Source organism: Vulpes lagopus, chromosome 21 (assembly GCF_018345385.1).
Source record: "Vulpes lagopus strain Blue_001 chromosome 21, ASM1834538v1, whole genome shotgun sequence".
NCBI lineage: Eukaryota > Metazoa > Chordata > Mammalia > Carnivora > Canidae > Vulpes > Vulpes lagopus.
The window spans coordinates 12,958,171-12,974,698 of NC_054844.1; the positions used below are offsets into that span (position 1 = coordinate 12,958,171).

Consider the following 16,528-nt stretch of genomic DNA (forward strand, 5'->3'; position numbering starts at 1 on the left):
CCAATTTCCAAAATTGTTTCTAAATCTCAAAATTACAGGGCATGATGACTCAAGAAAACATAGTTCAACATCAAGGCAAATTTGAATCTCTATAAATTTGAAGTCCTGGTTGTTGAGACCAGGCAAGGCCAAAAATATGTGAGCACAGTTAGAAGTAATTCCCCTGGGTCATGACCTGGACAGAACCACAGAACTGCTAGTCATTCCGTTGCTCAGTAGTAAATGAAAATTGAACACGGTACCAAATTCATTCTATGCCTCAGGCCCCTGCTCAGGCAGGTGCTGACAGCCATACTAAATCTGACTATCCCATGCCACCCAGAGCACTGGGGAAGGGGCCATACTCAGAGACTATGCGTTTTTGGCAGGGGACTGTGTTCCTCATGCAGGTTCCACTCAGAGGGTCCACACTCTCCACAATGACAAAGGGGGCCTCCTCCAGGGTTACAATGCTCAGATGGTCATCCTCCTGTTCTTCTGTCTCAGGACACATTCGGGGCCACACGTAGTACTTCATCTGCAAGGATTTGTCTTTCCACTTCCCCACCTGCATGGGGGTAAACAAAAGACTCAGAAACCACTGGCAATAGATCCTAGCAGCTTCTCCTAGCATCACCCAGGAAGCTATTAAACAAAGGTCAATGGACACAGGCATTGTACACAATAGAGAGGAAATGCTTTTTAACCCTTATGCTCAGAATAAGACTACTATGTCCATACCTAAGAAAGGTAATATATTCATTTACTCACTCACTTACCATACGTGAAAAAGGGGATCTACTATGTGCTGGGCACCCTGCAAAACCCTGTGGCTCAAAGAAGCATCGTTCTGCCCTTCGTCAAACTCACACTGAGTGAGGAAGTCTGAAATGTAAACAAATGTTTACAGTGATAGATGGTTAAGTGCTAACACTAAAGCCTATACCAAGTGCTGGGAGGATGACAGAGTCTCCTGCCTTGTGTGGCTGGCAGTTTTTTCTACTTAACTGTAACAAGGAGCATGATAGTGAAAGCAGCAAATAGCTCTGGAAAGGTCAACAGAATGACTGGAGCAAATGAGCCAGAAGGATGTGTTTTGGCTTGTAACAGAAGTCCAGTGGGAAGTCATGTGGAGAACTGAGTAGATCTGAATTGGAATAAAATGATAAGTCAGGATTAAAGAATACTGACATAGCTTAGCTGGGGAAGGAAGCACGGTTGGGCTGGTCGTGAATGCCATAAGTCAATGCAGGTATGCACCTGCTGGGTTGGGTGGGAGCCCTGGGATGGACCATATAGATCTTTCTATGTGCACAGGCTGTGTCCCCAACTTCAGGGAGCACCACTCAAATATACTCCAATGTGAGAAGTGGATGCCCCCTGGAATCATTCACATGGTGGCCCTGCTGCCAATCATTGGGAGAAATGTGTGGGTCCCATTATCTTTTAGAAGAGCCATTCATTCCTGTTTTTATAATAGAATCTGTAGGACTTCGTTGGTGGGTTCTTGTTCTCACTCTGCCCTTGAGTTTACTGAAGAGGGAACACCTTTTCATTTTCTATAACCAAAGATCTTCAATTATCACAGGAATTATGGATTGTAAGCTCCTGCGTTTTCCCAATCTATAATTTCCTCCATGGAGCAATGCAAATTAGTAGCATAAGTGAGGCACCAGGACTACAAAACTACTTAATTATGAACTACATAAATCAGTAAGGAGCAACAAATGGGCAGTACTTCATAAATTTTCAAGCAAATAGGCTTAGATTTCCGTATTCACACAAAACCAAAATGCCTTCCTTTGTGTCTGCTTTTGTCTACGGTGGGGTTTCTACCTCGAAACTCCCTAGGTGTGGTTTTTATCTCCCTCCCACCTGCCTAGTAGGTGCTATTTCCATGCCAGTATTAGGTCTGTACAGCTACTGCCCTTATTTTATTGGATCACTATAACATGGTCAGCAGCTTGGTGTCCAGGACCAACTTGTTGAGCATTAACCTTGGTGCCAGGGTTTGCCAAGTGTGCAAACCATGTTTGACTTCTGTATTCAGAATTATGCACTGAACCAAATGTTTGCTTTCCTTTTTGTGTATTGTCTTCTCCGTACCAAAGGTCCTATATTTGTGCAAGTCTGGTTTTCTTCATATTGCTAAGAGTACTTATTTGTCAAGCAGAAATATCCAAATGGCTTCCCAGCCATATGGAGATATTTATGTCTTCAGCTAGTGGTGAGAGAGGAGGTAGGACTTGGGAGAGGGGAGCCCTGGGGGCCCATGATGTTGAGTTACCTCCAACTTGCCCTATTTATCCCAGTGGCCAAACTGATAGCATTTTCTGCATGTTCCATGATGGGGAAAAGTTGGGAACCCCTAATATACCTATTTATTTTTTCTACCCTTATCATCTTCTCTCACTAGTCCCTTTGGGGTTTTTTCTTTTATTTTTTTTTTTATTTTTTATTTTTTTATTTTTTATTTTTTATTTTTTTGGTTTTTTCTTTTAAATCTAAATTTATTCTTTTCTATCTTTTCTGCTATTAGCCTAGTCCAGTAGTACAGCAGCCCATTCTGCAATTACTGTAGGCAACTTCAAACTTCACACAGGGTACCCACCCCCCAGAGTGCACTGTGGACACTGCTGCCAGATGGCTCTTCCTAAAACATTATTTGGTTATATAATCCCTGCTCAAGAATTCCAACAGCCTTACATTGCCCTCAGGATGTGTTCAAATTTCTCACCTGGATGGTCAAGGTGTGCGCATTCAGCTTAATCTACCTTGACAGAGTTGACTTCACTATTTTGAAATATTAATCCTTTGTTCATATTGGAAAAGGAAGTTACTGATACTGAGAACTACTATAGGTTAATCAGGAACAGGTTTCAACAAGCAAGCAGCATTTTCTTTTCTAATAGACTTATAATAGACTTACTGTATCTGTAAAACAAAAATGCTGCAGACATAGCATTTTGGCAAGGTTTTTCATGAACCCTTGTGAACCATATGAAATATAATATAGATTATTGTATACTTTGACAGATTTGAGTGTAAAATATTTATCCAAAAAAGAGAAAAAATATTGTTTAATGAATCAATCCCAACATGGAAAGAGGTCTTTAGGGACACGTCAGGACACTCTGTTCTTACAAGTGGCCTGTGTAGTGTTTCATAAAACCAAACAGAAGGAATGCTTACAAAATTGCAGATAACACAAGCTAAATGGGATAGAAGATACACTGCATTGCAGAATCAAGGTTGGAAGTGATATGAATTAATTGGAATGGACTAAACCAAGTGGGATGAGATTTAATAGTATTTATACATAAAGTCTAGCATTTATATTTTTTCAAAAAGCAAATGCACAGTATTTAAAAGGAGATATTTCAACTAACAGCAGTTTATAAAACCTACTGCAATAACAAATGTTATATTTATGGATTTACAATATCTAGTACATTGGGGAAGGGAAGGGCACAGATGATCCCACTCTGCTCTGTGTTCATCATACCACAGCTGGAAAATTAGGTTTTGATCATATAATCCTATGATCAAATGATTTTTATTTACTAGATCATTCTCATTTATCCAACAATAACCTGCATATGGAGTCCCCACTAGCACACCTTTTCCCAACTTCCCAACAACCTAGCAGGTTCATTCCTTGCTTCACTTCAGATCAATTCAACCAGCAGCAGCTGTATGCCTATTCTGTGCCAGGCTCTGGGCTCTGTGTTACAGATAACAACACCAGGTAGCATTTAGCAAGGGCCTAGTACATGGTAGGCACTGAACATTCTAATCATCTCATTAATCATCACAGCAAGCTTGTGAGATAGGGACTATTATTTAGTGTCTCATTTTACAGATGAGAACACAGAGGGGTTTGATGACTTACTCACACTGTCATGGTGAGAGAGTGCAATGTCAGGGTTCGAAACTGAACTGTTTGGCTCCCAAGCTTGGGCTGTCTCCCCTACATTGCACTGCTGCTCTGACAATGAAGGAGTAAATATGATCCCTGTCCTCTGAGGACAGTCTCATGGGGAAAGATACTATCTGTTGATAATAATATCAAATTAGGCTTTGGTAATTACCTAATAAAAGGTATAAAGCATTCTGGGATTCAGAATAGAAGTGATTATTTCTGAAGGGGTAGGGGAAAAGCTTGATGAAGATCCTTATCTTTGATCCAGGTCTTGAAATGTCATAGTGCATTAGGCAAAGAGTATTTTATCCACTGAGTCAAGAGCAAGAGCAAAGGATCAAAGTCCTACAGTTGCTCAAAAGAAAGATCAAGGATAGTCCTTCATGGTTGAAAGGTATGATGTGTGGGGAGAAATGGTCTAGTTCAGTTATCCTCTTCCTTAAAGACCTGTTCATTCTAGCTGCACAATCTGCATTTTCTAGAGAACCAACTGGATAGCACTCATCTCTTCCCACCTCCTTGTTCAATGGCATTATGCTCGTAGCTTGAAATTAGTTGGGGGCACCCATGAAATTGGCAAACACTATAATTCAGGGCTTCCTCTGCTCATCCTTATCTCACATTTATTAAATATTTTCCAGTTCACAAATGGCCCACCGGAACCAAATAATTCATTATTTCATGCTATTCACGACCTTATTTAATGACTTTAACTGTTTAGGTGTCTTGTCTCCTACCCTAAATTCTGAATGTAACTCTAAGTATTTTTGTGACCATAGACAAATGCTTAAAAACTCTGAGTCTCAGTTCCCAAACTAGTAGAGTAAGGAAATGATTTCTAAGATGGCTTGCATAAAATCTCATGATCCTAGGATCTTTTTAGGACAGAGGCTCTCTACCACACTTCCATCTGATTAGAACCCGGGGGAAAAGTGTTCTACATGGTTATTTCCTAAAGGGAGGGAAGTATCTGATTCATGTACACAAAAAGATTAGCTTGTCTTAAAGTAATGATTCTTTTTTATTGTTTCTTCAAGTATGACTATAGTGAAGAAGAAAAGTCAAATTCTTGAGGACTGAAAGGAGAAACAGTTTTGGGAGAAAAAAAAGCCCTCTGCGATAAATAACAGATTCACAATGCCAATACACAGTGCCCGTGTTAAAGAACATGTTTAATTACCTCAAATGAGCTACCTCAGGGCAAGGAGCAAGCAGTTAGAAACAACTGAACAGCTAAGTATGATAGGAACTTTTTATGTAGAAAAATGAAGTCTGTTTCAACAACTCATTTAAGGGGGAGGAAGTATAGTGGAAGTATTACAGATGAGAGAGTTTGTTCAGAGTGACAAAGAACGGCAAAAAGACAAAGAGAAGCCTGAGACCCTAACAGGGAAACATCTGGATGCTGTCCTAGAACATCCAAACTGGTACAAGTCTGTAATACCGGAAATGCAGAGAGTAGTAGGAAATGAAGTTAATGGGAGATATTTCGGAGAAAATACAGTGAGAAAAACTGAATGAAGAATTTATAGCTGAGATTAAAATATAATCAGAAAAAGAAAAACCTGGAGGAAATAATGAAGAAAATGTCTATAAAGTGCTCTGAATTCCTCAGAGATAAGCACTAAACAAACATCATTACCACACACACGTTTAATGACAACATCTGTCTATAAAAAATGCAGTTCTCTGCCATACTAACATTTACAAAGAGCTCTTGAGGACTGAAATCATCTTTCTCAAGAGAAAAAAAGAAAAAAAAAATTCCTGATTAGGTTTCTCAGAAAAGCATGGAGTCATTTTGAGGGGTTCCGGTTTGGTACTCTGGGTTCAAGCTGAACCCCTGTTCAGCTGGGAATCTCTCCTTACAAGAAGTCTACCTCATGAACCTGCAGCATTTTATCCCATAAGCCTTTGCTCATGAAAATACTAGAGAACCGATCTGTGGTGATTTTAGGCATCAAAGTCTTCCTTCTGCTAGCTAACAGATCTCCTCCATGACCACTCACAAAACTGTCACCAATTAGCACCCCGAGAAGGCCACGCATAAAAAAGAAGACCACAGGGACCACGTTTCTGCTGGAAGCCCCTGACTTTGTCTCTTTGGTGAATGTGTCATCGCAGAGAAGGGAGAGGGCCTGGGCAGGGCACAGCTGCTGTGAATGTTGCTGCGGTCTTTGCACAGATACCAAAGGACACCAGTCTCCCTGGGCTGCCTCTCTCATCTGCATGGATGGAAAGTCATTTCTGAAGATCCTGGAACAAAAGCACTTATTAGAGCCTCTTTAGGTGTCAAAGGTTATTTTTCAAAATTCAAAGTGTTTTTGTTTCTTTTTGGAGATGGCATCTGGCTCTAACACTAAACATTTGCTGCCTATTTTTATACAGTCCACTGACTCTAAAAATGCAAAATGTAAAACTACCTGTGATCTCCCTGAGCAAGCTAAAAGAGGAGGCAGGGTGTCTGCAAGGTAGTCCAAACGTGCATCCTGCTCCTCCCCAAAGCATGTCACATTAGGTAGCTGCCCCTAGACATGTGTTCTGTGTCGGTGCTGTTCCAGGGCAGGCCTGAGAGTCCTAGCACAGCAAAAATCTGAGGATAGGAAGGCACTCCCATTTATTTTCCTCTAAAGCCACCCATCTTACCTCTGAGGACTTTTAAAGGTTTAGTGTGTCTGAGTATTACATTTTGTTCAATCTTTATTTTTCCATGTCTGCCCCTCTTCCGCATCATTGGTAACCAAGTGGACATTCTGGTGTATGGCCATTCATTCTCTGTATTCATACAAAATACATATACATATATATGAAAAATGGGATAAGTGTGCTCAGGCACGTGTGTGTTTTCCAAAATCGTATCATAATATATACCTGTCTCTGCAACTTGCTTTTTTCACTTCATTATACATCATGGGCTTGTTCCCAGTTAGATCTAACTCCATTTAACAGCTGCAAGGTAGTCCATAATAATGGGCATGACTCAATCTATTTAGGATATTTCCTTAAAAATTTTTTGACCAAAATAATTAATACATATCTTGATATTTCCAAAATATTAATTCCCAGTAATGAATAAGCAAAATGAAGGGATATTTATGTTTTTAAATGTCTTCGATGTTGCTGGAATACTTTCCCAAAGCTGTTTAGTGATGGAACTTCCTATCTGCAAAGCACAAGAGTGCTCCTTGCACACGTTCTCATCAGCACTGGTTTTTTTTTTTTTAATCACCATTAACATCTGCCCATCTAAGGAATGAAAAATGGTATCTAATTGCTTAAATTTTCATCTCCTTGGCTTGCAGTGAGAGCACCTCTGCACATCTGTTAGCATTTAAGATTTTTCTTTTACCCTCTAGTCTGATCCTTCACCCATTTTCCATTGAGGTGTTTGTCTTTCTTATCTATTTGTAGGGAGCTCCTGGTGTAGTAGGAGAGTAATCCCTTATCTGTCAGATATGCTTGAAATATTGTTCTCCCTCTGAGATTTGTCTTCTGTTTTTGCTATATTTTTTCATGCACATAATTTTACCTTTACCTTCCTTCCATAGTATGTCTCTTTACATAGAACACTTGGTTTTCCCACTTGGGTTTAAAGAAAAAAGATCTATATGTGGAATATAAGAAATAGTGAAAGGGACTAGAAGAGAAAGGAGGGAAACTGAGTAGGGAAAAATTAGAGAGGAAGACAAACCATGAGAGACTCCCAACTCTGGGAAACAAAGGGTTGCATAAGGGGAGAAGGGTGGGGGAATGGGGTAACTGGGCTACAGGCACTAAGGAGGGCACTTGATGGGATGAGCACTTGGTGTTATACTACATGTTAGTGAATTGAATTTAAATAAAATATAAAAGAAAAGAAAAGAAAAAATGATCTACCCCACTCTCAAAGCGTTCCTTGCTCCTCCTTTTGCACAGAGCTTGTCCTATACAGTGTGACAGACATATAGCCTTGCCTTCTGCATTGCTTAGCCTTCCCTCTGTTGGCCCTCCCAAGCCTCTCAAATGCTCTGCATCCTTCTCAGTCCTTCTCAGGCCTCATCACTTCCAAGAAGCTGTCCCTGGTCATCCCTGCTCAAAGAAAAAGCTCTAGTTGCTTCTCTAGAAAAATTTTGTGGGCCAACCACTCCCTTTTGCTGTTATATTAAAATGCTAGCTATAGTCTAATATATAAATCCCTGTCTCTGAAATAGGTCTTTAAGCGCTCTAGGGCAGACTGTGTTACTTTACTTCTTTTTGTCCCTGTCCTGGCTTGAACAAGCATGTTCTTCATAAATCACTGAGTGATGTCACCAGAGGCAAAATACATGGTACCCTCCAAAGGCTCCACTAGGTGTAGTTCCGGTGTTCTTCTACAAAAAAAGGCCTTAGGAGGTAAAGGCTGATGCATGTACTGCTTCTCTGCATTCTGGCTCTCTCCAGCATCCTGATTATAAAGTTGCCCTGAACAGACTCAGTTCCACAAGCATTGCTGTAAGTATAATGGCGAAATCTGCTGCACTGAGTACCTAACAAGGCCACTGGCACAGCTTGACGCTCCTTCTCCTAATCATTTGCATACTCAGTGATGTCTAGGTTTAGGAATCCAGCATTTGAAAAATACATTAGAAAGTAATTTCCATATTCAAATTTGACCCATGACTGCCTGGGCCTATTATTGCCTTGGCACTCAGGAAGCTGGGGACTGGCAGCTCAGGACACACGGGCCAAAGGGAGGTCCATCCGGCCACTCCTGCCTGGCACTTGCGTGAGTCTCCTGAAACTGAGACATCTGTTGTCCTCACAGGCCTCTGCTGCTATCCCTGTCTGACACCTGCCTCTCCAAGAGAGCCGGGGGCTCCCTGGGGACCGTGCATACCCACCGCGCCTGCCAGCCATCGCCCTCTGAGTGATCCTTGTTCTCTGCTTGCTCTCGCCTCTGTCTCTCCTGCTCTGGAGAGTGGAGGAATGGGAACATGGAGAGCTAGAGTAGCAGCTGGTGCCAGGAATGGAAGCTGCTGATTCCCTGGGCACCAGAAAACAGTTGTGGTCATTGCAGACAACCCCACAAGCAGATGTGATGAGAAAACTGGCCTAGTGAGAGAGAAAGGAGAATGAAGCCAGTGACAATACTGGAGTAATTGTAGCTATTCTGGGCTGGACCCTGTGCCAGGCACTTCACATGGAGTCAAGGCATTCCCTGGTCACTAATTCCCCAAAAGGGAGATGTGGTTATACCCGTAATACAGATAAAACACAGACTCACTGAGTGTCCAGGGTTGTACCTCAGATCTCTTTGACTTTAGAAGTCCATGTTTCTTTCACTATGCCATGTTGGCAAGAGACTCTTCTGACCTCTTCATTCCTCACCTTCCTGTGATCAGAGAGGGAAGAGTCTGCTTCAGCCCCATAGCCTCCCACTCTCACCTCAGCCTCCCAGAAACCATGAGCGACGGATGTGTCTAATGGCTTTGTGGTAAGTGGCAACTGAAGTCCATGGGTGGGCCTGATAGGCAGGATGGTAGCAGGTGGCAGTAGGAGGCATGACGCTGACAAGCTCTGTGACCTCTGTGAGTTACTTTATCTCTCTGTGCCTGGTACATTTCAGCTTTGTGCACAAAGTATTTGCTATTTACTCTTCCTTCTCCCCCTCCTCATTATCATTATTACTCCTACAATTGAAACATGGGTACGACTCTTTAACATGACTAACTTCCTCCCAGAACATAGGGGTTTTTTTGCTTGCAAGTGGAAAGGGGGAAACACTGAGCAAACTCCACAACTTCTCAAACTTAACTTCAATTCATTAAGTCGGGGGAAACTTCATGCAATTCTTTTGGTTTTGTGCACTGTTTTCATACAAATTAAAATATAAAACACAGGGATTAAAAATGCTATGACCCTTCTAGATTTACCAAAGGCCTTGAACCCAAAGAGTTCCAATGAGCCAGGTGTTGCCTCTTCATAAACCCTGCCCTGGGATGAGATGAATATTTTAGAAAGGGCATTAATTATTTTAGGTCAGAGAATTTGGTTAACAGTTTGCCACACAGGCTCAGATGGACTGAACGGTTCAGCATATTGTCCTGAAGTGTCTGAAAGGCTTGGAAATCTCCCAAGCCTCTGGTTCATTGGACATGAACCCCAGACCCCTATTTGGGGACTCAGGAGGGCTCAATCACTGAGAGCTCCACCATCTCCTCTAATCTACCTTTCCCCCAAAAGAGGCCCCTTCTCTGAAACTCCAAAACTGAGCCTTGCACCACCCTCTAGGACATGTGGAAGCCAGTCAAGGACACGCATGTCAAATTTAAAGAACACCGGGCAGCATGGGTGGCTCAGCGGTTTAGCGCCGCCTTCAGCCAAGGGCCTGATCCTGGGGATCCAGGATCGAGTCCCACGTTGGGCTCCTTGCATGGAGCCTGCTTCTCCCTCTGCCTGTGTCTCTGCCTCTGTGTGTGTGTGTCTCTCATAAATATATAAATAAAATCTTAAAAAAATTTTAAACACCAGGGCTAGTCCCACTTTCCCTGAATCAACTTCCTCCCTATATCACGCAGCTCTAGATTTGTGTGCAATATGCCCAGAACATGGGCTTGCTTCAGAACACAGCTCAGCAGGGATGCTGACTCCTGGGTGTGGGTGGACTCTAGGGGTGCTGCTATGATCTGTCTTTGGGGTCCAAGCCACAGGCCTCAGTCATGGACACAGCTCATCAGGTTAGCTTTTTACTACTCTCCACCTTTTTCCTCAAATGAGAAGCTGTGAGGTGCATAGTATCTGACCATTCCAAATGCGACTTCCTGAATTTGAGCACTGGCTTCACAAGTATTTGTATACATATGTAATATATGTGATGTGTGCATGCATGAAGTCTATATGTATTAATTCATTCACTCCACTACTTCATTCTACTTTGTCATATCAGTTAAATGCATAGGCTTTGAAGTCAGAAAGGCCTAATTTGAGTCCTGGCTTTACTTGTGTGTGACTCTGGACAAGTTTCCCAACCTTTTAAACTCTGTGCTGTGGATGCCTGCTGTTTTGTCTACCAACCTGCCATCTTTTGCCAGACGCTTTTTAAAAAAGATTTTATTTATTTATTCATGAGAGACACAGAGAAGGAGGCAGAGACATAGACAGAAGGAGAAGGAGGCTCCCTGTGAGGGAACCTGGGATCACAATCTGAGCCAAAGGCAGACGCTCAACCACTGAGCCACCTGGGTGCCCCCCATTGGATGCTTCTAGCTCACTCTTTCCCCAAACCTCTTTTCTTAGTCTTCAGTCTCTCCTTTTGTGAATTGTTCTTCCTCAAGTTCAACTGCATGGTCCTATGGTAGCTGCCATGTTATTGTACTTCGTAGCCTACCCCTGACCTAAGGGGCAGAACATTTGACTGCTGGGTGAAATCCAGATTTTTAACCTTAGGACCAAAAAGAGGGCCAAGTCAGTCTCACCCCAGTAGCATATCCTAGAATATGCAAAATTCAGAAGTGGTGGGTAGTCATGTTTGGTACCCTATGAAGAAAATTGGCCCATGGAGAGAGAAAAGAATGAAGCCAATGGTCTAAGAAAAGTACATACAATTGAGAGTGGTTAAGATATCTGAGAGCACTGGAGTCCTGGCTTGTAGCTATTCAGGAGATCCAGCCACAGTTCTGTTGTGGGTTCTGATGAGAGAGTCTTATATCCTTATAAGAAATTTGCTTTTTGCTTAAGCTAGTTCACGTTGGGTGTCTAGTCTTTATAATCAAAACAAGTCCTCATCACATACTATTTATCTCACCTATAAAAGGCAATGGATAATAGCTATCTTTGTGGGGTTTTGATAAAAATCAAATCAAATAATGAACATAAAATGCTTTGTGGAATTCCTGGAACACAGTGAGCCCCAAGTAAATGACAGAAGTTATGGTAGTATTGGTGGTATTTCTCATAAGCTTTTTTTTGAACATCTCATGATCCAAGAAGTAGGTTGGCTCACCAGTGACGGGCAGATTCCACTGCCATTCCTAAGCAAGTGCTTCCCTGCCTGGGGCCAAGTGATGGAGAGGCAGAAAACCTGCATTCAAGCTCAGAGTTTGGATTTGGGCAGGGCCAATCAGCTACAGTTTCTGTTACCAGGTCTGACAGTGGCTTGTAACTGCATCCTACCCTGGGGAGGTCTCAAGGGGGTTACCTGGATGGTCACAGGGTCTACAGTTTCAGCAATCACACTCAGCAGTTCATTTGGCATCTCCTCCCCAACTGTTCTACATGCCAAACTTTGAGGCCAGGCCCAGTCATTTTCATGTCTTTATTCTCCTTTTTTATTCTCCACGTGCCTCTTCTACAAATCCCTTTCCTGGATTAGGAGCTCATTCGCAGAAGGTTCCTGTAAGATCCCTGTGTAAGGGTTCCCCATGCCAAGTTCACATCTTAAAGTAAGAATGTAAGATGTGAACACAGGCAATGTGAGGTCAGAACGTTTGCTTTTCCCCACCAACCTCTATACTGCTTCAAGCATTAGACAAGATGCATAAGAACAGTATCAGGCATGTAGTAATAATGATGCTCAGCAAATGGTACTGACTCAGAACAGCCCACCCATCCTGCTCTCCTTAGGCAGCCCTGCATGCCTCGGGCCTGCTGCAGCATTATAGGCACTAGGAATGTAGAGCAGCTGGAGGATAAAATCCACAAAATGGAAGTGGTGTCATCATCCAGAGGGCTCTGAGTTTGCATGGGAGACCCCTAGGAGCCAGAGATGATCATACTGCTCTTCAAACACTGCTTTACTTGGCTACTCCCAGCTTCTTCTGCCCTTTGCCTCCTGGTAAGTTTCATCATATCCTCTCCTCCCCTGAGTTCCAAATGTATTCAAGATGTTTAAAGAAGAGGTTACCTGAAAATACACAGGAATCTACCATCGATCTTAAACATGCAGGGCTACCACCTCCTCTGAAGTGTATCTCAGAGATGCTAAGAAAACTGACATAAATAGTTGTCCATTCAGTAAAGTAAACCAAACAAGCAAAATCAGGTTCTCATGCAAAATATCCAGAGCTAGAAAAGGTGGCCAGAACTGGAGCAGGACCTCATCAGGGGAGATTGTGGAAAGCTGTTTTTAGTGCAGCAGGGTGTTCATGTACAAGGGACCAAAAAGAAAGTAACAGGAGGGACTGTGGAAAAGAAACATATTGTGTAGTTATAATGACAATGTTTTCCAGACCACAAATCTGAATGTAAACTCCAATAATTATGAATGTGTTTGCAGGCACAATGAAGCAGCAGAGTTGAAAGTGTGATCATCCAGGAAATCCAAGGCATAAGGTTGTGAATATATATGAAAAGAAACAAGGCATGAACACTGAAAAGACACATTAAAATCACCGAGGCGATGAAGGAGCACAAATAGAAGAGGTCAAAGCCATTGAAAAAATACATTATAATTTTAAAAGAGCAGACCAGAGAAGAGAAAAAAACACGAAAGTCACGAAAGATACGAAAGATACGTTTCTAAAAAGATACCTTGTAGAATTCATAGAACTGCTTCTTCAATAAGGCCATGGACAAGAGGACTAAATCCCTAGCAATGCCACTCATTCTACAATTGTCCCCACTCCACCACCCTGTCCTTAGGCAGAACTGTCCAACTCTGTCGACAAACATATCTGTTAAATGTGTACAAGATAGTCTTTCTGGAATCTTCTGGACTATGCTAATCCAAAGTCATTCCTTTTCTCCCGAAATTCCTTCCCCCAGCTTTGGAGGCTAGAAATGGCAGGTAGGAATCTCCCATTGGCTTCCATTCTCACTCTATCTCTTATCTGGATTCCTACCTTACTCCTGACTGGTTTCCCCATCTCCAGTCTTATCTCCTCCAGTGCATCCTCTACCTGGCCCCCAGCATGATCTGTCTAACATTCAGATCTGACTCCACACTTAACCTTTTTCAAAGCTTGTCAGTGCCTCCTCCTTCACCTACAGAATGATAACCACCCTCCTTGGATGAATATGTAGTTATTCTCCCCTCTTCCCTCTCCCCCCCCCTTCCTTTCTCTCTTCTTTCTGGCCTTTCTGCTTTCTTTTTTAACTTCTCTCTTCAGGGTTCCTAGCCTTTACCTTTATCTGATAATACCACACTATGCTATTTTTTATCAGAATGCCTTTACCTTACTGGGATTCTCTATTTTAAGTCTCTTCTCCTCTGGATGACACCACTCAACCTTTAGGATTCAGCTCAAGTAGTATGTACTCCAAGAAGTCTTTTCTCACCACAGCCCCAGGCGGGATTGAGGGGTTAGGTAGACCTCTTTTGTTCTCTACAAATACCTTGTGCATATCTCAGTCACTGAACTTGCTAAACATATATATTGAGTTGCCTATGTGTCTGGTCTCCTCTAGAGGACTATAATTTTCTCAAAGGCAAGGAATGAATATTATTATTATTATTATTATTATTATTATATCTGCAATGCCTAGCATAAGGAACAGTATTGCAGTGGGTACTCAGTAAATGTTAGTTGAACAAATGAGTGAGTGGGATTTTAAAAGGAGAACCTGCTCTTGGCAGCTAATAATACATGATAGCGATTCTGCTTAAAATACTAACTAATATTTATTGAGCCTTCACTATGTGTCAGGGGCCATGCTAAGCATGGCACATGCATTATTTAATTCTCAGAATAGTCTTATAAGGCAGATATTATTTTTATATCCATTCAAGGTAGGTCATTATATTAGTGGTACCCAATGAATCATATATCCCAATATCCATACTTGTGTAGTCATCTCTCTCATTGACTCTAGATTTGGCCTTGTGACTTGCTTTGACCAGTAGGATAGCAAAAAAATGTAACACATATAGAGATTTGATGTGTGACAGTGCAATGGGCCTTGCCTTCTTGGAATGTTCCTGACAACTCTGAATAAACACGAGCCAGCCGACTTGAGGTTGGGCAAACATGCAGAATGGAGCACAGATGATGGCCAGTATCAACAGTTAGGCATGCGAGTGAGGCTGTTTTGGATTATCTAGGTTACCCCAGCAGATGAGTAGCCCCATGTCAGATGAACCCAAGAACCACCCAGCTCATCCCCAACTCAAACTGCTGCATCAAAGAATGTTGAGTAATACAATGGTATTACTTTGTATTGTAGTTGTTTCAAGCCACTCAGTTTTGGGGTGTTTGTTACATAGCAGAGGCTAACTGAAATGTATCCACCTTGGAAAAGGCTGGACATTTCAGGCAAGACCTAAGAAGTAGTTAGAAGCAAGAAGATGACAGAGATAGAATTAAAACACAAAATAGCACCAAGTACTTTAGAGTTCTTTATTATAAATAAGTACCGTGCTGACGTAAGTCCTTCTTAATTATAGTACTGTTGAAAGAGCACCGAACACAGAGTTGAGTTTCAGGCCCAGCCCTATCACTGACAAGTCCTGTGAATGTGACAAATCACCGAGCCTTTGGGAATCTGAGTGTCTTTATCAGCAAAGCTCGTGGGACAGAGGAGGATGCTAAAGAATGGGAAATTCAGAAGCTAAACTGTCTATATGCTTCCATGTACCAAATAATGTTTCTCTAGTAGGTATTTCAACATCTTTTGTATCAGTGGTATCTCATCATTTTCCTTACAAGGTGCTCTCGAGATACCCTGTGTAACTTTCTTCCCCCGCAGTGTTTAAAATCTAGTGAAACACCATCTCTTAAAGGTCAGGAAAATACCTGATCTCAAAGCAAAAACACTGGCCATGAGTGTGAGCACTTGGTCAGGCTCTGCCTCCCACCAGCTATGGGACCTTGTCCCTTAACTTTGCTGAGTCTCCCCCACTAGGGTTTAAGAGCAACAAATGTGATAATGTATGTGGAAGTGTCTTGAAATCAGCTACTCCCTGCACAAAGTCAAGGTACTATGAGTGTCCCAAGGAGCAAAAACACATGATGTTTAGAGGTGTTTATTTATTTAGAGGTATTTATACCAATGACATGCCAGACACTGGGCTAAGTGGTAGGTCTGTCAGGGGAAAAATGGGGAACCTGACATTTGAGCTATGAGGTAATTTGCCTCTGGTCACATAATTAAGAAATGGCTGAACTGCATAGAAATTCTTATCTGCCTCCCTCTAAAGCCTGGGCTTCTTGTATTGTGCTGGGCAGCCTCCAAATGGAACCTTCTCAGTCCGCAGGAGAGCAAAATTATTGGCCAGGTAGTTTACCATTAAATGGGGTCACCAGCTTGTGGCTAAAGAAACAGATGATGAAAAAAGTGCTGGGGGAGAAAATGCCTGTTTACAAACTCAGCTTAATTAATTAGTCAACTCAGATGAGGCAGAAGAGGCGGGTTTCCAGATGCCTGACATGGAGAATTAATTAGCAGAAAGGCACCAGGCCTGGACTCCTGTCCAGGGCATGGGGTGGATTTAAATTACTAAATTTCCTCAGCATCCCTCAACTTCGCTAAAGCCATTTGACTGGGAAAAAAGAAAACCACCACCAACAACAAGAAAAAAAAGAAAATGAAACAAAGCACTTCATTGGGAATGACAACCAAACTGAAAACAGGCCACGAACTAAGGTTTCTAGTGCAGTCCAGAAGAGAAATGAGCCTCTAGTGTTGCCAGCTCAAGTCACAAAGATTCAGAATAAAATTAAAGCGAAGTAAAGT

General features: G+C 42.1%; 1 protein-coding gene across 1 annotated transcript in view; it reads right to left on the reverse strand.

Moving 5' to 3' along the window:
* The window catches only part of GRIN2B (glutamate ionotropic receptor NMDA type subunit 2B), a 420,281-nt gene that overhangs the window by 56,243 nt on the left and 347,510 nt on the right, over positions 1-16,528 (reverse strand). Inside the window, exon 7 of the mRNA XM_041735346.1 lies at positions 345-547. Coding sequence (XP_041591280.1) covers positions 345-547 — 203 coding nt within the window. The remainder of the gene's footprint in view (positions 1-344; positions 548-16,528) is intronic.